This window comes from Eptatretus burgeri, chromosome 10, assembly GCF_056783735.1.
Source record: "Eptatretus burgeri isolate ZD-2024b chromosome 10, Ebu_testis_v1, whole genome shotgun sequence".
NCBI classification, from domain to species: Eukaryota; Metazoa; Chordata; class Myxini; order Myxiniformes; family Myxinidae; genus Eptatretus; species Eptatretus burgeri.
In genome coordinates this window covers 8,279,814-8,301,800 of record NC_140970.1, presented here as the reverse complement: position 1 = coordinate 8,301,800, position 21,987 = coordinate 8,279,814, and the positions used below count along the sequence as shown (strand labels likewise).

The 21,987-nt window shown below is 38.2% G+C and overlaps 1 protein-coding gene across 1 annotated transcript in view; it reads left to right on the top strand.

Moving 5' to 3' along the window:
* Positions 1-21,987, top strand: part of LOC147017921 (pituitary homeobox 3-like) — a 128,611-nt gene that overhangs the window by 40,461 nt on the left and 66,163 nt on the right. The window contains exon 2 of the mRNA XM_085897016.1: positions 1,812-1,894. Within this exon, the coding sequence (XP_085753142.1) occupies positions 1,846-1,894 (49 nt within the window). The 5' untranslated portion in view covers positions 1,812-1,845. The remainder of the gene's footprint in view (positions 1-1,811; positions 1,895-21,987) is intronic.

Sequence of the window (21,987 nt, the reverse complement as noted above, 5' to 3'; positions counted from 1 at the left end):
TGATGATCTTTAATACAATGCTAGGTGAACGTTAAGCTATGCGGATTAGGCTGTGTATGCATGACCATTATATTACGCCTCGTACTTCCTTGTGACTGCAACTGACGTTTTTTTAACTGATTCCAAACATGACAATTATAATATGAGAAGACATGTATTGACTCTCAAATGGAAATCAAAATGGACACAATCAATGTGGGAATGTTCAGCGGAGTGCTGTATTGGTTTGATCTGTCTTCTCCGAATAAGTGAAATGAATATCGTCAAAACTTTGCAAATTAATAAATTATGTTGGCTAAACAATTAAATGGCCCAGCCATGTCACGATCTGGAATTGTTCGGTAACTTCGTAATAGGACACCTACCTATGACGTACGCATGAAGAGGTGGGAACAAAACTGTGATAAAAACGACAAAATAGGGAATGACCAGGTTGGGAGGAGATGTAGGAATAGCCAACAGTGGGGAAAGTAGAGAAGAAGATGAACATACATACATTTCAGCGATAAGTTCTGGGGAGAAGTGGGTGCAAAATAATGCCATATATGTGAACATAATAAATATATGGCCCCAAACTGGTAACTATAAGGTAAAGTTCATACAAGGTACAGTTGATTTTAAAATCTTTTGATGTGACCTCAACCTTGTTCCACCTGTTGATCTCGATGGCAAAGGCTATATAGTGCGCCGACCCCTGATGCCGTGGTAAAGGATGGAATGAATGGCTCGTTTATATTCTCAAATAAAAGCAGTGTTTTTACTTTGCACACATTCATTCTCCCACACGCATTGCGAAATTTCTTACAGAAAATCTTCATCCTCCCTTTACCATGTTTTCACATGCATTGTGCCCGTTTGACTGTGGTGAGGCGGTGAGGGTGTCAAGGTATTGAAAGTTACACCCAAAAGGGCTGGTCAGAAAAAACATTTCATGAATATTGTGAAAATTGCTACAAGCAACCTTCAATGCATAAAGCATTAGACTTGTGTATTTGAGGCTTATGCTTGCAGAGAGGAGAATAAATTTAAGGCATTGACTTATTCAAAAAAAAATTCTACTTCCCGTCTGCTTTGTTCACATTATGATTGTGAGCCAAATATTTTAAGCAGAAACTACAACTATCAAATAACTCGAGTAAACATTTAGTGAATGATATGAAGGCGGCAGATTCCGTATTCTTACTGCAAAACACATGCCAATCATGACGACATAAGTCGTCACTTAAGGCCCTAACCCTTACTCTGCCCCAGTGTGACCACTCATTGGCTTTTTTCACAACATCATGGCTATTCGTTGTTCACCTTGGCGTCTTGGTTTTCTATAGGTTTTCTTGGCGTATAGGTTTTCTATTATCATCTCTTTTCCGAAACCTTGTGAATTCTTAGATTTTTTCATTAGCTCACCTTGGCATTTATGAAAATGAGGAGTGGTCACACTGCTCTGCCCCCTACCCAAGCCCTGTCATGAAAGAAGAATGGGAAGAGAGGAGTAAAGTGGAATAACAGTGATTAAATCGTGTAGTACTACACTTATTTACAACCCAAGGAATGAGTCTTGTGGGTGAACAAACACCGAGAATTTGTGTTATTTCTTATATGTGTATATAACAATATTCACATATGTACGATATATATATATATATATATATATATATATATATATATATATATATATATATATATATATATATATGTAGAAAAAAAGTATATATTTCTACACGCTACAGCTATATTTATGGGTGTATTGTATGTGATGGGATTCGTACCTTTACGCTCCCAGCCATTCGCTATCCCATCTCACCTCCTCACAGAAGAAGAAGAGAGTTGGAGAGCCGAGAAACGAGTATGATGGAGCATACGAGAGCACAAATGCTGTCCTCACACGTTGATCCAGGTAAACATGACACGTCGTCTTTATATTTGCGAATGCAACTCTTTTATATTTGCAGAAACAAAAATCCGACAAGATGCACATGACGCCTCGATAAGTATTTTATTTGATGTCATTTTAAATCGCAAGAGTGTCGCTTGCTTTGGTATGGCATCCAATGCTACATGAACGTTATTATATGAATTATACGATTGCATTACTTAAAGTGTTGGTATAGACGGTACATGTTAACGCACGACAACAATGTTTAAAGAAACAAAAATTACTATTAGCGTTATTGAGGACGATGGAACGACAAAAGGTGGATGCAGCTTGGCTAATCCACAGCCGTAATTCATCATTCCCATGAAAACATGGTCCATTTCATGTGTGAGTCTCGCCGAAAAGCCGCAGTTTGCAAAATGTTTTTCCTCATTGTGAGAGTGCAGCGAGCTGCCTGACATTCATTTTGCTGCAGAAATTAGATTTCCTCTATTTGGCACAATATGCAGGTGGAAACTAGGGATATATATATATATATATATATATATATATATATATATATATATATATATATATATATATATATATATATATATATTCATATATTCATCTTGCAGAGCATTTTAAAAAAAGTTTTATGAATGATATACTCCCAATAATGGAGGAAATGTGAAACAGGATAACAGGTGTGTATATATAATTTAAAATTGTAACTTACATATTTCTTTACTTATTACACATACCTATATGTGTGTACATATATATATATATATATATATATATATATATATATATATATATATATATATATATATATATATATATATATATATATATATATATACATATATATGTATGATAGAAAAACGATAGCATTTCTTGAAATATTGTGACTGTCTCATTCGGAGAACATTTTGAGCGGCCCTTGCAAAGTTGTCGTTTTTCTTGTATTTTATTGGTGCAAAATCTTTTTTCTGACTTTGCATTCAAAGCATTACAAGGATATACAAGAAACATTGACACAGGAGGCCACTTGACCCATCATGGCTGCTCTCCGGCAACACTACATTAATTTCATCTACCAGTTTCTCGACTTGAAGTTTAACAATAATTTTAAAAGTGAAAACCGTCGAAAACAGTGTATAATTATATTGGTGGCTTGATTGATTTCATATTGCGTAATTGAAAAACATTTGCTTTATCTCATCATGAAGTGATTCAGTTGATTATCTGTTCCAGTTCTCACGGAGATTTTGCTCTGATACCTGTACCTGCGGATGCCGACTGTGACTCACACTTTGTATATTTCCACCATGTGTAGCAGGCTCTCCTACAGAGTATGCGGACATTTTTTTTCAGCACTTTTGCCACGTGTACAATCTGTATATTTCACTTATGCGATGATCGATCGCTAACATGACATGACGCGTGTCAAGAAACAAATTCCTCTATCACAGTATCAATATCTTATATGAACGATTGACTTTAATTTGGAATTGTTGTTTCGAATAATTTTCAACCCTTATGTCTATATTTTTACATACATTATTTATCCTTATTATTACGATAATCATATTATTATTATTATTGTTTTCATTGAATCAATTGCTCTTATAACAAACAAATTGTACATGTAATATCAAACTGCGTCTTGTAATAAAAGAGCTTAACACTCTCACGATAAAGAGCTGCGTTGAGGGACGCGACGTTAATAAATTGAACCGATACAAACGATACACCTTGTCTGCAAAGAATGTTTCATCTATGACGTCGTGATGTCATGAGAAACTACCTTGCAAACGATGTTGGACTATTGCATGGGACGTTCAAACTCCTGTCAATACAAGATACTCACTGTCAGCCAAGAAACGACAATGGTTTTTACTTTTCACTCTTTCCAGTATATATAATTGAAAAAAAATTATTTGCTAATAGTCCGACATGTCTATTGATAAATAAAAGTCGAGATTTCTTGGACTTTGAACGTACCTCATATAAATAACAAGTTGTTTTGTGAACAGGCCTTTATGTGGCTAGTCCTTTTGTTTTACTTTAATGTTAAGCTATACATTTGTACGCATCCTTGTTTCAGGTTGAATAAGTCTAATTCTGCAGACATGCTGTGAATTAACCTCAAGAAGTGAACAAACTTTTTTTTTAATTCCAAAGTTTTGTCATAACAGAACCGATTGATCTTCAAATAAACTATCAATCTATCGTTACGCTGATACTTATAGATACGCTTGCCATTGAGCCATCTGTCTTGGGTTCAATTCCCGACTCAACGATAAACTGTCCAATTGGTGCTTTGCATGCGATGCGTTGCATCACAAAGTGCACCGTCCTTTGGATGGATGTTAAGCTTGGTGTCCCATCAGTCAAAATTAGCTGCTGGCTGTTAAAGATCTCATGGTGTCTTTCACGAAGGGTCGGTGAGTTATTGCCTGCAGCCTAAACATATTTGCGGCTAAGTCAGCTTTCATTGAACGTCCAACCCTGCCTAGCGATTTGTGAAAGACTTGGGCCAAATTTCCCCTTCAACCGATCCCTCAAAGACATGGGATTAATTGTAGGCCATAAGTATATGTGTATATATATATATATATATATATATATATATATATATATATATATATATATATATATATATATATCATTCATCCACACATACACACATGTACGGGTTTATGTAGAGATTGCTGAGGTTTCCAGGAGTTTGTAAAGAGCGTGCGGGCCGCGTTCCCTATGAAATGTAGATTAGCAACAGCGCAGCAGTGCATTAAAGGAGCAGGGCAAGATTCTTTGCGCTCCTAATACCAAATAATCCACTGAGGCTAAAGGATCCTGCACACGGAATGGACACGTGGGCTATTAAAGCACCGTTGCACTACTCACATGGTGTCCACAACGGCAGCAGATTAACCACGAAATTAACCTTGACAAAGGACTGTGAGGAACTGTGTGCGCATCTCGCGAGCATCTGGCCACAGCTTCTCCGTCCATGTTGCCTTGGAGTTTGTTTTTTTTCGTTATTAGTATTATCACCATACATTCATTTTGCCATTCTTGTATAATCTGCTTCCCTATGACTTTGATATAACAGGACCAATTGGTTCCCAATTGGAATTTCAAAATTTAAACTTCTGCAATTCTGTATATTGTCTTTGCTTATAATATATTAAAGAACCCACATGAATTGTTATGGGAAACAATAACAAAACTATAACTCAGTGCACTTTTCATAACCAGAGTGAAGAACAAGCTAACTTGGGCTGGGCCTCCATCATCTCATGAATGCACAGAGGTGGTGAAGGCTGAATCGCTTTCGAAAAAAAATAAAACTGAGAAAAGCTAAGATGGATCAAGGGAAAGTGTGGTGTCAAAATTCCACCGTTTTGGCATGTGCCACAGAACGTGAACCCACTGCTGCTACCTATTTGCCATGGCCTAACAAACTGTACGAGCTACACCAGATATTGGGGCAAAAACACAGTAGGAACCATGGAAGTTCATACACCTCCGCCATTTTATTCACATGCAGTAATTCGATATAAGCTACACATTTGGTAATAAAATAAAATGTGTGAAAGTGGGTAACATACATCATTGGTCTTCATACATGATGATGCACCGAATCAAAAGATAATGCTAGCTTTCATCCAGGTCACAATCCATAATATTAATATAAACATTAATTGAAACCTTTTTACTTTTCACATTTGTGCATGATGGGGGAATATACCATTACAGATGCTTCTTAATCGAACATTACATGTATTTGTGCAGTTACCATAATCATTTCATGCCGCAAGGTGAGATCGTGTGACGATGTATGTTGTCTTGCTTGCTCTGCTTTCTTTCGTCCTCTTTCCTTCAGCCGCGCAACGTCCTCCTCAAACACCCTCCCCCTCCCCTCGCTTTCCTTACTCTCCCTGGACTTTGGGAGCGCCTTTCGAAGAGCCCTCGCCATCACTCTGTCTAAAAGCTTTCCGGGCCGATCGAGTAACATACACAAGGATTAGCGTCGTGCAATTCCTCCCATGCGTGTCACGAAGATTCGTGGCCAGATCCGGATGAAAGGTCTCTGAGCGGCTCCTCCCCACCCAGGATATGGGTTCCATGTGTATTAAAATCAAACCACGTAGAGAGGGACAGATGGAGAGAGGAAGGGAAAGACATAGACCAAGGTTGTGGTCAATAAACCAGTGAAAGGAGGTTTAAGGAAAATAAGAAAGTTTGGTTCAGAAACGTGATATGATTGTGTATAAGAGAGTTTTCACCTATTGATTATGAGGCAATGGACAAAATTATCCTTTCGACCTTTAAAAAAATTTCTCAAACGTAAATATATGCTCGAGCAAGAAGTAATATTTATACTCGCATTTATACTCACATATAATATAACAGCTCACGAGCAACCATTGAATTGTGCTGAAATTGACTGCTATAACACGACAATCGTTGGCAACTAGATTCTGAGTTTCCAGTATGAGCCTGAGATCAATATCAAAAAAAAAATTTGAGAAGAATATTGCTCAGTACAGTATCTTAAAAGGCAGAGGCCATCACCTTCCCAGCTGAGGCTTTCACTGAGGATTTGCAAGGTGGAGGAGAATCAGAATGCTTTTCAGGCCATACCTTGTCTTTTGGATTCACAATCAAAATGGTGAACCCACATTCAAAATGGTGAATCCACATTCAAAATGGTGAACCACATTCAAAATGGTGAACCCACATTCAAAATGGTGAACCCACATTCAAAATGCTGAACCCACATTCAAAATGGTGAACCACATTCAAAATGGTGAACCCACATTCAAAATGGTGACCCCACATTCAAAATGGTGAATCCACATTCAAAATGGTGAATCCACATTCAAAATGGTGAATCCACATTCAAAATGGTGAACCCACATTCAAAATGGTGAACACACATTCAAAATGCTGAACCCACATTCAAAATGGTGAATCCACATTCAAAATGGTGACCCCACATTCAAAATGGTGAACCCACATTCAAAATGGTGAACCCACATTCAAAATGGTGAACCCACATTCAAAATGGTGAACCCACATTCAAAATGCTGAAACCACATTCAAAATGGTGAACCCACATTCAAAATGGTGACCCCACATTCAAAATGGTGACTCCACATTCAAAATGGTGAATCCACATTCAAAATGGTGAATCCACATTCAAAATGGTGAACCCACATTCAAAATGGTGAACCCACATTCAAAATGGTGAATCCACATTCAAAATGGTGACTCCACATTCAAAATGGTGAATCCATATTCAAAATGGTGAACCCACATTCAAAATGCTGAACCCACATTCAAAATGGTGAACCCACATTCAAAATGGTGAATCCACATTCAAAATGGTGAACCCACATTCAAAATGGTGAACCCACATTCAAAATGGTGAACCCACATTCAAAATGGTGAATCCACATTCAAAATGGTGAATCCACATTCAAAATGGTGAACCCACATTCAAAATGGTGAACCCACATTCAAAATGGTGAACCCACATTCAAAATGGTGAATCCACATTCAAAATGGTGAATCCACATTCAAAATGGTGAATCCACATTCAAAATGGTGAACGCACATTCAAAATGGTGAACCCACATTCAAAATGCTGAACCCACATTCAAAATGGTGAACCCACATTCAAAATGGTGAATCCACATTCAAAATGGTGAATCCACATTCAAAATGGTGAATCCACATTCAAAATGGTGAACCCACATTCAAAATGGTGAATCCACATTCAAAATGGTGAATCCACATTCAAAATGGTGAACCCACATTCAAAATGCTGAACCCACATTCAAAATGGTGAATCCACATTCAAAATGGTGAACCCACATTCAAAATGGTGACCCCACATTCAAAATGGTGAATCCACATTCAAAATGGTGAACCCACATTCAAAATGGTGAATCCACATTCAAAATGGTGACCCCACATTCAAAATGGTGAATCCACATTCAAAATGGTGACCCCACATTCAAAATGGTGAATCCACATTCAAAATGGTGAATCCACATTCAAAATGGTGAATCCACATTCAAAATGGTGAACGCACATTCAAAATGGTGAACCCACATTCAAAATGCTGAACCCACATTCAAAATGGTGAACCCACATTCAAAATGGTGAATCCACATTCAAAATGGTGAATCCACATTCAAAATGGTGAATCCACATTCAAAATGGTGAACCCACATTCAAAATGCTGAACCCACATTCAAAATGGTGAATCCACATTCAAAATGGTGACCCCACATTCAAAATGGTGAATCCACATTCAAAATGGTGAATCCACATTCAAAATGGTGAACCCACATTCAAAATGCTGAACCCACATTCAAAATGGTGAATCCACATTCAAAATGGTGAACCCACATTCAAAATGGTGACCCCACATTCAAAATGGTGAATCCACATTCAAAATGGTGAACGCACATTCAAAATGCTGAAACCACATTCAAAATGGTGAACCCACATTCAAAATGGTGACCCCACATTCAAAATGGTGAACCCACATTCAAAATGGTGAACCCACATTCAAAATGGTGACCCCACATTCAAAATGCTGAAACCACATTCAAAATGGTGAACCCACATTCAAAATGGTGAACCCACATTCAAAATGCTGAAACCACATTCAAAATGGTGAACCCACATTCAAAATGGTGACCCCACATTCAAAATGCTGAAACCACATTCAAAATGGTGAACCCACATTCAAAATGGTGAACCCACATTCAAAATGCTGAAACCACATTCAAAATGGTGAACCCACATTCAAAATGGTGAACCCACATTCAAAATGGTGAACCCACATTCAAAATGGTGAATCCACATTCAAAATGGTGACTCCACATTCAAAATGGTGAATCCATATTCAAAATGGTGAACCCACATTCAAAATGCTGAACCCACATTCAAAATGGTGAACCCACATTCAAAATGGTGAATCCACATTCAAAATGGTGAATCCATATTCAAAATGGTGAACCCACATTCAAAATGGTGAACCCACATTCAAAATGGTGAATCCACATTCAAAATGGTGAATCCACATTCAAAATGGTGAATCCACATTCAAAATGGTGAACGCACATTCAAAATGGTGAATCCACATTCAAAATGGTGAATCCACATTCAAAATGGTGAATCCACATTCAAAATGGTGAACGCACATTCAAAATGGTGAACGCACATTCAAAATGGTGAACGCACATTCAAAATGGTGAATCCACATTCAAAATGGTGAACGCACATTCAAAATGGTGACCCAGATTTAAACAAGCTGGTAGGTGACATGGGTGGTCACTATATAATTGTATACTAGTCATACAGTTTTTGACGGATCGGGCTGAAATTTTTTTGACAAAGAGGTTGATTATAGTGCGTATAAAAGCGTGGAAGCCGATTTTTGATTTTCGAAAAAAAAAAGATATAAAAATATTTTCCAGATTTTTTCAAAAATTTCAAAGTCCCATTGCGAGGCAACGGTGGCGTCCATAGCAACGGTGCTCAAAAGCGTACAACTAGATCCTGGTGTGAACCTACCAGTCAAGTTTCATCAAAATCGGTTGACTCCTCTGGCCTCCAGAGCTGTCCATTACACACAGACAGACAGACGGAAAACCTGAGAAAAACTGCAGTCGAGCGACCACCCAATGAAGTTTTTGTTCTTGAAAATAAACATTTAGAATCCTTCAGCTTATCTCCATAACTTTTTTTGGAGATTTGCTCTTATGCCCTTTATCGTCCCTCAACAGCGACCTTGGGGACATAGACAATTTTATATTCCCAAGTGATTCATTAGAATGCTGATTGCTGATTGTCATTTGAAATGTTACATGCTGCACTGATAAGTGGAACATGTTCAGTCCCGGAAAGCCTCACAGTCTCCCCCTCTTGCTCTGGAGGGATTGCCATACAAACCTACCTATCTACTTCCATGGTCAGCAACTGGAAGAGGTTCAGTTTTGAACCTCTCGGCATCATCAGTTATGACCTCAAAAATGGGCTACCCATAGAGCAAAGCTGGCGTGCAAAGCCAGCTGCAGGTTGGGCATCCTCCATCGTTCCAAGTCTTTCCCTGAAAAATCACAACTACTCACAGCCTATAAAGCCTTCGCCTATAGCTCAATGGAGTACTCTCCCCTATAAGTTGAAACGCCAGCATCATATCTGTGTCGCCTGGATTCTGTGAATTCTTCAGCTCTCAACATTATTGGAATCTCCCACGATGAGGCCAAAGCACAATGTCTGCAGTTCTCGCATCACAGGCAGGTTGGTGTTCTCGTTATTTTTTTTTTGTTGTTGTTTTTTTTGCCATCTCTTCCTCAGGTTTAGATTCCTCTGTTTTCTCAGCTCTCTGATCCCCTCCAACCACTTGAGGATGCACATGTTCTTCCAGTTACCCCATCCTTGTTAATCTTCCAAAATCCAGGATGACTGCACATTTCAACTATTTGTTTCTCGCCTCTCCTGCATGTGGAACCACATTCCATAGACTGTGCTATCGGATGTTTCCTTTAAAGGCTTCAAGCAAGTGTTGCACTGCCATCTCATGTCATCCCCATCCTGAAAAATAATCTTTATTAGCCCCATTGACCCTTTCTAGCCCAACCCTATTATTTGCAGGATGCAATGTTTCCTTCCTTCCTTCCTTCCTTCCTCTTTCCCTCCTCCTTTCCTATTTTTTTCATTCCCTTGATTATTCAGTTACCCCACTGCCCAAGTGTCAATTCATACCATCCATCATCTTTCTCTTTCATGAGCCTCAATCTTGTGGAGAGAAAAAGTGCTTTCTCAAGCTGCTTTCTTTACGATTTTAAATGTTTCATGTGTCAACAACATAACAGGTAATTGATCTCTGAGCATTTAAAGTCTTTATTTGCTTGCAGGACCTAGACCTCGACTCATGTAAGAGTGAGGTGACAGAGGGCAAAAAGGACAATGCACTGGCATTGGGGTACTAAGGATGATTTGGGAGAGGAGAGGTGAAGAGGGCAATCTTGTTTTTTTTCGTATAAGAGCTAACACACAGAACATGTAACAAGGGGAGCAGGAGACAAGAGGGATGGGAAAGGGAAGCACAACACGTTGGGGAAAGGACACATGAGGAGATCTGTGGAAGGGAGAGGGATGGGGCAGGGTTCACGCCGTAAACAAGATGGACACTACAGGGACTTTCAGGAAGGAAAGCAGGGAATATGAACGAGGTGGGTTTAGGGTGGATTAATAGGGGTAGAAAAGATCATGGTTTTGGATGGGGGAAGATAAGACATGGTGGTGAACAGCTATTTTGAAGACCTGGAGGGAAGAGTGGGATTGAAGAGTGTGTGGGAGTTTGTTCCAAAGGCAGGAAAAAAAAGAGGAATGAAAGAATGAAGGTGAGCAGTGATTCTTGATTTTGGTAGTTTGATCAGAATGGAGTTGCTGGCAGACCTTAATCGCCCTGCAGAAATATGGACAAGACAGATAGCAGACAGAGCAAGGGGGGCAATTCCGGAGAAGAGAAGATAGAAGACAGAAATACCACCGAACTGCCTGTGGTGAGAGAGTGAGAGACCCAAAGACTCAGCCACATCGCGGGAGATAACAACAATCTTAAATGCCGTGGTTTCCACAGCGTGTAGCCGAGAAAGGTGAGAGGCAGGAGCACCAGCTCAGAGGGGGGGATGGGTATGCCATCAGGCTGTGGTTGAAAGCTTTGTACGTAGTCAGGAGCTCAGCTGTGCCAAGGAAGGACTCTGCACGATGGAGGATTCCCAATCGGCGACTGGCTTTGGAGCCCAGCTTGGAGATGTGGCTTTCCCAGGAAAGATCATGGCAGATAGTGAGGCCCAAAAGTTTGAATGAAAAGACTTCTTCAAGAGGATTGTTGAGAAAGTAGATTGGGTGGGGGGTTCCAGACAGTCCTTTTAGAGAGACATAGTGAGAGTGTGAGATTTGTCAGGATTAAAAGACATGTTCCACATGTTGGACCAGTTTGTGATTTTATCGAGATCTGCAGAGAGTGAAGAAGCTGCTGCCTCGCGATCTGAGGGATGACAGATGGTATGGCATTGGGTGGAGTCATCACCAAAGAGATAAAGAGCCGGAGAGATCATTGATGAAAACAAGAAAAACTACAGGGCTCAGAACACTGCCTTGAGTGACTCTAGTCTGGACAGGAAGAGGAGATGAGAGAATTCCCTCCAAGGGCCACACAATGACTGTGACAGGAGAGGAAGTCCGCGAGCCAAGAGTGGAGATGACCTTGGATACCATAGGTAGAAAGTTATGTGAGCAGGGCGCGGTGCCAGACCGTGTCGAAAGCACGTGCTATGTCTGGGGAGATGACTCTGATCTCATGTCTGGCATTGAAGACCTCCATCCATTTTAGGCAAAGCAGGAGCAGCAAGTCCAGGGTACCTGGTCTGAATCGAAATTGATGATCGGAAATCAGGCCATTGGAGAAGAGGAAGGATTTAACGTCGGAAAGTAGTATTAACAGTTCAGTGGATAAATGACAACAGGTCGTCAAGACAGATCCGGTACAGTATACTTGGATTTTTGAAAAGTTCTCACAGATCAAAGAAAACTGTTTGCACTCATGAAGAAACCGCAACAGGAAGCCCTTTCTTCCACAGTGGCAACACTTTTGTCATATCCTGCAATGATGCGGGGTGCCCACTCTTGGGATGATCTTTCATCGTCAGTTTCTTTTAGTTTTTTTGAAGTCTCTTTAAAAAAAAATAATAATAATAATAATAATAATGTCATTAAATCGTTATTTATATGTCATTATGTATTTTTTTTGAAAAACATGTCATCAAATGCATAATCTAAAAAAGGCAGTATTATTACACATAAGCAGGTTTACTAACACAATGTAATGACGCTGGAGTTATGCATTGTGTGATTCATCTCAATGTCACCTAGGCATCGGTCATGAAGCACTTTGGGTTCGACTCATGGAAGAGTGGATGTTGCACGGCACTAACGTTTGAATAACTTGTTTATGTTAAGGACCACTCCATGATTAACTCTGACTATAACATGATCTACTTGAGATAATATCTGGTGAACTAGCACAGCCAGTGAAGTGACATCCATGTTTCTCAATAATACAGCAGATTCTGTCATTGTTTTAATTCAAATTTGAACAGTCATATAAAAGTACAGGAATAATGTCAATGCATTTTAAATTCACTTGGACAACCAACGGCTTGCTTTGTACCAGCCTGTGCTGATATTACTGGAGAACATCACACAAATGCGTTAATCTCTCTTGAATAATCACTCAAGAAACACATCTGAGTGCAGCATGTGTGGGTGTTCTCGTACGGTGATGTAAAAGGAAGAAACTTAAATTATTCACCTTTGACTGTATCTCACATCTGTCTTACTATTTGCACCTTTGCAAAGGCATGATTAGTGAGGTTTAATCTCATGAAGAGTGAAACTACCAGGCTTAGGCTCGGTGTCATTAAATTTTTTTAAGTGATTTTTCACCATTGAGAGATGGGGCCAAAAACGATATATAGCATGATGTTTCAAAAAGTTGTGGACAAGTTATGACAAAACTAGGTGTATGAGTTGGTTTGGTGACAAGAACAAGTTGATTAGATTTTGGTTGAGGCCCAGATCCAGATCCAGCCAATCCGTGGGATACAAAATGTAAACTGTTCAGCCTGGCGGATGTATGTGCTCTCCCGAGTTGTATAAGTAAGTTGTATAAGTTGTATATGCTCTCATGATGTCATTTGACCTATTCAATGTCACTCTTCCAATCAGTGTATTGAGCTAGCAGCCCACAACCATGTCAAGTTATCTTCTATCAACCAACTTCTTTCCTCCCCTCCAAAACCTTCCAGCTCCAATCCACAAATCCACAAATTATTTTGGTGAAATTCATTAGTTTGTTTGTCCAATGTCTGCCAGTTCCCAGTTGCCTCATTCTCAGTATGATACTGCTCCATATTGAAGAAAAAAAACACCTACTGTCAGACATTTTTCTCCAATGTAGCAGTTAATGCAGACCAATGAGAATGCCAAAATGAGCCTCCAATAAGAGTGCAGTTCAGTTCATAAAGTGTAATAATATAATGATGGGATTTGTTCACAATATATTCTATGACTATATATTCATAACATTGAGAGTTACATGTCATCAATGTGATGTCCTTTACATTGTGATACCCATAACATGTTTGTTATGAGATTTTATAAAATCATGTGATAAATTTTATCGATTTAAATCTACCAGTCACGTCTTTATTTATTCATTTAGCTGTGCGTACCTTATCAAGTACCACGTTTACGTTTTTCACTTTGATTTCATATACATTTTGATGTGGTTTCTCGTAAAACTTGTATGCATGCATGTACTTGTGTGTTAAACTTCTGATGTTTTGTCGTGTTTTTCATTCATGATGCTTATATGGTTTAAAATCTTTATAATGAGACTGTGCCCCTTGGGAGAACTTTATCAGTGTATTTTTAAGGGCAATGTATATGTATGTATGTATGTATGTATGTGTGTATGCATGTGTGTGTATATATATATATATATATATATATATATATATATATATATATATATATATATATATATATATATATATATATATATATATATATATATGAATGTATGTATGTATATAAGTATATATACATACATATATATGTGTATATATATATATATATATATATATATATATATATATATATATATATATACATATATATTATATATGTATGTTTCTGTATATGTGTCTGTATATATGTATACAGTATATATATATATATATATATATATATATATATATATATATATATATATATATATATATATATATATATATATATATATATATATATATATATATATATATATATATACATATATATATATATATATATATATATATATATATATATATATATATACATATATATATATATATATATATATATATATATATATATATATATATATATATATATATACACACATACATACACACACACTAGCGGGGTATGCTAACACATGTGTAAGCATACAAACCGTGCTTCCCCATTGTCTGGAGTCACTCACCCACATTTGATTTTTCATTTATTTATATTTTCATTTACGGATGCTTTCCGACAGTTCTGTAATTTTTCCTGGTGTATCGGCTTCAATTTCCGTCAGCACAAAAAATTACCATGTTTCCTTATTGTCTCAGGTCGCTCACCTGCATTTTTTAATATATATTTTTTTCATTTATATATATTTTCATTTTTGGATGTTGTCCGACAATTCTGTGATTTTTTTTCCCCCGGTGTACCAGTTTCGATGTCCATCAACACAAAATTTCAGCTTTCTCCATCACTCAGAAGGTACCGATCTTTAATATCAGTCAGTGAATCAGTCAGTTAGTCAGTGAGTGAGTCATTCAGTGGTTAGAAATATATATGTGTATATATATATATATATATATATATATATATATATATATATATATATATATATATATATATATATATATATATATATATATATATATATATATATATATATATATATATATATAGATATATAGACACACGCATACGAGTGGGGTGTGCTTACACATTGTGTAAACATAAGATCTGTGTTTCCCCTTTGTCTCGGGTCGCTCACCTTCATTTGATTTTTTCATTTATTTATTTTCATCTATTTATGTTTTCATTTACAGATGCTTTCCAATGGCTCTGTGATTTTTCCTCATGTATCGGCTTTGATGTCCTTCGGCACACAAAATTACCCTGCTTCAGCATTGTCTCGGGTCACTCACCTGCATTCTTTGTTTATTTTTTTCATTTTTTTTTTCATTTGTTTACAATATTTATTCATGGATGTTGTCCGACTGTGATTATTATTTTTTTCCAGTGTACTGGCTTTGATGTCTATCAGCATGCAAAATTTAAGCTTTCTACATCACCAAAATGACTGATATTAAAGATCATGCCTGTCAGTCAGTCAGTGGTTAGAAAGAGCTTTATTATATATACATATATATATATATATATATATCCCTGCAGATGACATAATGATTTCTTGTGATGTAACAAGTGATTTTATTGCATTGCTGTGGTATGCCTTCCTTGCACTGCCACCCGTAATAAGTCACACATTGCAAGGATGTTGTTCGGCCGATGCTGTGTTCTTTTAACCAGTTTTTTCAGCAATTCGCAGCGACGGAGTAATTGGCCTTGTGCCGCAGTGCCGGATTCCCGCCCACTCTTTGGCCCGTCTGCCACAAGTTGGCCAATTCGTTTAATACGTCAGTCCAGCATAATAGCGCACCACTCGCCCCTAATCCTCCAGGCGAGACGCAGCTCTGAAATCCATCCAGACAGAATGGAGAACTCTCTCTCTCTCTCTCTCTCTCTCTCTCTCTCTCTCTCTCTCTCTCTCTCTCTCTCTCTCTCTCTCTCTCTCTCTCTCTCTCTCTCTCTCTCTCTCTCTCTCTCTCTCTCTCTCTCTCTCTCTCTCTCTCTCTCTCTCTCTCTCTCTCTCTCTCTCTCTCTCTCTCTCTCTCTCTCTCTCTCTCTCTCTCTCTCTCTCTCTCTCTCTCTCTCTCTCTCTCTCTCTCTCTCTCTCTCTCTCTCTCTCTCTCTCTCTCTCTCTCTCTCTCTCTCTCTCTCTCTCTCTCTCTCTCGTTTTCCTCGATTCAAACATTGTGCAGCACCGCATGAAAAATTATTGTCGCATCTGTTTGAACATCAATAGCTTTCACAGTTGAATGAATTTTTTTATAAAACGACACAAAAACAATGGCATTTGAATTAAAATCGGAGGTATTTGAAAATCTTTTTTAAAAACGACTACGATTAAATTATAATTTAAAAAAACCTTCAATGCAAAGAATGGAGAGGGCCATAAATGTGTAAATTGTAGAATATCTGTTGCATCATGCTGAAAATGGAATTTTGCAAATTGATGTCACAGTTCTAAACTCGAAGGGCACTCGATAAAGCATATAGCTCCATCACATAATGCTTGATCCATGACAACATATCAGGCCCAATACATTTTTGACATATCATGCCATATATCCTTTTTGGCCCAATCTCTCAATGGTGAAGAATCACTTTTTAAAATTAAATGATTATGGTATCCAGATCCGAATTCGGATCTTCATCAAAATCTTCATCCTTGCCACACACCCAACCTGTGCACCAAGTTTCGTCCGAATCCGTCCACAACTTTTTGAGATATCGTGATAAATATCGTTTTTGGCCCTATCTCTCAATGGTGAAGAATCACTTAAGAAATTATAGTATACGGATCCGGATCTGGATCCAGACCTTCACCAAAATCTAATCAGTTCGTCCTTGTCACACACCGAACCTGTCCACAAAATTTCATCTGGATCCATCCACAACTTTTTGAGATATCCTATACAAAGACAAACAAACAGACAAACAAGAAGACGACGTCGTGTAGAGCACGATACTTGCAAAATTCATAAAACAAATTTGACCTCAAATATAATTGGTAGTTGAATTCAATGACCAAATATGCAGCTCCTGTTCAAATTTCAAGTGAATTGAACGAAAATTGACAATTTTAGAATTCGGCCGATGTTGACTTCAAAAATAATTGATGGTTGAACTCAGTGACTTGATATACAAATCCTCTTCAAATTTCAAGTCAATGAGATGAAAATTGAGGATTTTAGAAATACCTCCTTAGTTGACCTGACTTAGTCATGTTGGCCTTTTGGTCCATGTTGACTTCGAAAATAACTGGCTGGTTGAATTCAGTGACCTGAAAAAAAATCCTCTTAAAATTTCAATTCAAGCGAATGAAAAAATGAGGATTTTAGAAATCTCACCGAAGTTGTTGACCTTCGGTTGATGTTGACCTTTTGGTCCATGTTCACTTCAAAAATAACTGGCTGGTTGAATTCAGTGACCAGAAAAAAAATCCTCTTCAAATTTCAATTCAATCGAATGAAAAATGAGGATTTTAGAAATCCCACCGAAGACATTGACCTTTGGCTGATGTTGCCCTTTTGGTCTATGTTGACCTCAAAAATAATTGACTCGTCAAATTCAGTGACCTGAAAAAAAATCCTCTTCAAATTTAAATTCAATCGAATGAAAAATGAGGATTTTAGAAATCTCACCAAATTTGTTGACCTTTTTGTCCATGTCGACCTTTAAAATAATTGGCTAGTGGAATTCAGTGACCTCAAATATAAATCCTCTTCAAATTTCAAATCAATCGGATGAAATTTGAGGATTTTAGAAATCTCACCGAAGTTGTTCACCTTTGGCCGATGTTGACCTTTTGACCTTTTGACCGAGATAACAATACGCATCTTCCTGATGACAAACTCTACCATGTGGTGAAGTTTCGTGAAGATCAGTTTAAAATTGTGACCTGTAGGTGACAAACAGACAGACAGACAGACAGACAGAATAACAAAATCGACGAACCAATATATTGAAAAATCTTCGATTTTGCAAGTAACAAACAGGCAGAAAGGGATGAAAACATAACCTCCTTCACCTTCGGTGGCGGAGGTTATAACACCAACAAATTGCAGTGTAGGAAATTTTGAAACACAAACAGGTTCATAAAATAAAACTAGAGGGGGAGCACTCGGTAGAGTGCAAAACCTCTGCCGCCAATACTGCTGGGTCACTTAAGTGAACCTGATATCCTATTCATTGTAGGTCAAAACGGATCAGACTCTACTGAACCACGATTGAATAAACTAAACTAGATCAACGTGCATGTAGAAATGCCAAAAAAAATAAAATCGAAATTTTTTTGAAAAAAAAAGATGCAAAATTTGTTTTTTTTTTCTCTAACAAATTGTTTTGGGGAAGGGTGGGTTGGAAATCACTTAAAACATGTAGAAATGCAAAAAAAAATAAAAAATCCAATATTTTTCAAATAAAGTCGAATTTTTTTTGAAAAACAGTTGCAAAATTTTGTTTTTTTTTCTCTAACAATTTTTTTTGGGGGTTGGAAATCACTTAAAACATGTAGAAATGCAAAAACAAAAATTCTAATATTTTTTCAAAATGGCCGCCATAGCGGCCATATTGGACTTTGGACCAACTCCAAAATCTAATGGCATGATCCTTGGAACATACCTCATCCTCCCACCAAGTATCGTCGAAATCCGTCCAGGAGTTTTTCCGTAATACTGTTCACAAACAAACAAACAAACAGAAAGGGGTGAAAACAGTAACCTCCATCCATCTTCGATGGCGGAGGTTAGTAAAAAACATTTGTTTTAATCACTGCCTAATGCGTTGCATTTCCTTCATCCTTTCCACTATACTGTACTAACAGGGGTACCGGCATTGCCCAGTGCTGTTCTAATCCTGTTGGCATTTTGAAGAAATCAAATTTCGATTTTTTTTTCCTCTGTTTTTTTTTTGTAGGGGCCTGAAACACATCCCTACACCCATGGAGGAATGGGGTCGGGGATCATTTATTATTACCTTTCACATAGCTGCAAAGGCTTGGGCACTATCGAGCGATTTTTTTTTTAACATCCCCAACAATCATTCCCCCCCCACCCCCTAAAACACTCCCCCACTCACTGATGAACTTCTGAAAATTTGACGAAGTTCTTTTCAGCCATCTCTGAGAAAAATGGCGACACACACACATACAGATAGACAAATGGCTCTTTTGTAGTACAGTATAGATAATACAAAACAATATGAGGAACATTCCAAAAGTTCCACAAATGACAGTCACAAAGGACATGCCTATCCTGGAATGGCCGATGTGTCCCGATTCTTGAATAAGAATGTTCCAGGTAGTTTAACCAACACTTGCAGATGTTTTTAATCACTTTTTCTTCATATAAAAATACTACAATGCGTCAGTAAAAACAGTGTCTTATCCACAATAACCACACATCTCACCAGACAGGGCAGCACTGCTCTCACCTGTTTGCAGCGGTGATGACACGACACATGGGTGGAGCATTTATATGCATGACGAAAGACATGAAAGATGCCAAAACATGTTGAGGCAAGACATGCGTGGAATATAATATACATTTTACATTCAAACTTAGTTGCATCACACTCCTTGCCTGGTTTTTATATGTACAACTACAGCAATTGATTGAGCAAAGATAATTACATGCAACAAGAACCAAGATAGCCACCTTGGCTCTAAACATTGTCAAATTGTTATTGAACATTTTCAAAAATGTTGAACATTTGTCAAAAATGAAATAAAAATGACTACATATAAATCATATACAGTCACTAAATTCATGGACCAGACTATGGCTTACGGATATGGACATAGTGGAAAATAACATGAGAATATGAAATTCACAATCAAAAGAACACATTGAAGGAATTCACTCTTCTCCCCCCTGGTGTAAGCAGTATGACCTCAATTATGGGTCACAGGTAGATATGGGGTTTGGCATCATTCATGGTGTGGATTCGCGCTTTTCAAACCCAACCATCTTCACTGGGCAATGCCTCCATTACGTGTCCAGAGGGCCAGTCATTCCTGTGACATCCGCCTTCAGCAGAACAATGTCACTGACACAAAGGTTGCATTTCTTGACTTGCCACTACATATGGGGCTGCGGAATTGGAAGACATTCTTTGCGCCATCGTGACCAGAAGGTATTCGCTAAATGCTGTACATGTCGCCAATGGCAACCAAAGATGTCTGTAGGATGACTGAAATCGCCTGGTGGTGCACAACGAGGCGTTGTCTTCATGGTAAGTAGTGCCACTGGTGTCAAGATTTCTGGTAAGTATTTCTAGTAAGCAGTTTGTGGGTTAGAGAAACTTTTGTCTCCAGGAGATCGTGTCTATGATTCTACGACAGACACCGAACAATCTTTCTTACACTCCACCCATATGCGACGCGTGGGGGGTGGGTTGAGGATGAGGGGGGGTTGAACTTCCATTTTGGGAAACATGTGAAAGGTGTTCCCAATGAACGTTCATGCTTGATAGCTAATACGGCTATGGAGCAAAACTCCGGATCGTTAACCAACTCTACAGCAGGCAAAGCGGGTTTAATTGGTAGTTCAGAATCCCAGAGAAATTGCAAAAAGTCTCGTTGATCCTCATGCACATAGAAACAATGAAACATTGGCTCCATGTCAGCCAATATGGCAAAGGGTTCCTGTCTGATGTGTACTAATACCCCATGGAGACTGTTGACGAGGTCAGGACCAGGAAATAGTACCTTATTTAGTGAGACATCATGATAGGTAGCACTTCCGTCGACCACTACACAAATATTGTCAGCTTTGTTTGGATGGAATACAGCAAAATGAGGAAGATACCATTGCAGTCGTTTTGCCTCTGTTCCTGGTTCAAGGGGCTCCCCAGGCAAAAATAGCATTCCTTTCCTTTAGTAATTCTCTGGAGACTACTGTCGTAGGACCAACGAGTTAGTTAGTGTTACCAACTACAGTGCATGAGAGTCAGTCAGTCAGTCAGTCAGTCAGTCTCTCTCTCTCTCTCTCTCTCTCTCTCTCTCTCTCTCTCTCTCTCTCTCTCTCTCTCTCTCTCTCTCTCTCTCTCTCTCTCTCTCTCTCTCTCTCTCTCTCTCTCTCTCTCTCTCTCTCTCACACATCATCTCTCTCTCTCTCCCTCTCTCTATCTCTATCTCTATCTCTATCTCTATCTCTATCTCTATCTCTATCTCTATCTCTATCTCTATCTCTATCTCTATCTCTATCTCTATCTCTATCTCTATCTCTATCTCTATCTCTATCTCTCTTTCTCTCTCTCTATCTCTATCTCTCTCTCTCTCTCTATCTCTCTCTCTCTCTCTCTCTCTCTCTCTCTCTCTCTCTCTCTCTCTCTCTCTCTCATACTATAGTTATAACTGAAGCATTTTAACCTGGGGCAGTATGTCCTTTGGAAAAGAGTTTAGCCATGAAATACCACATGCTGCTGTTTCAGGGCTGGTTTCTTATCCAGAAGCTTGCAAAGGGACTTTAACTGGTTGATTGCAAGGGGTCGATTGTCTGGAAGTTTTATTTTTAAATCGTCTCTGAAGGTAACCGAGCCACCCAATTGCCATTGTCATTCCTGATGAATTCATCCTTCAT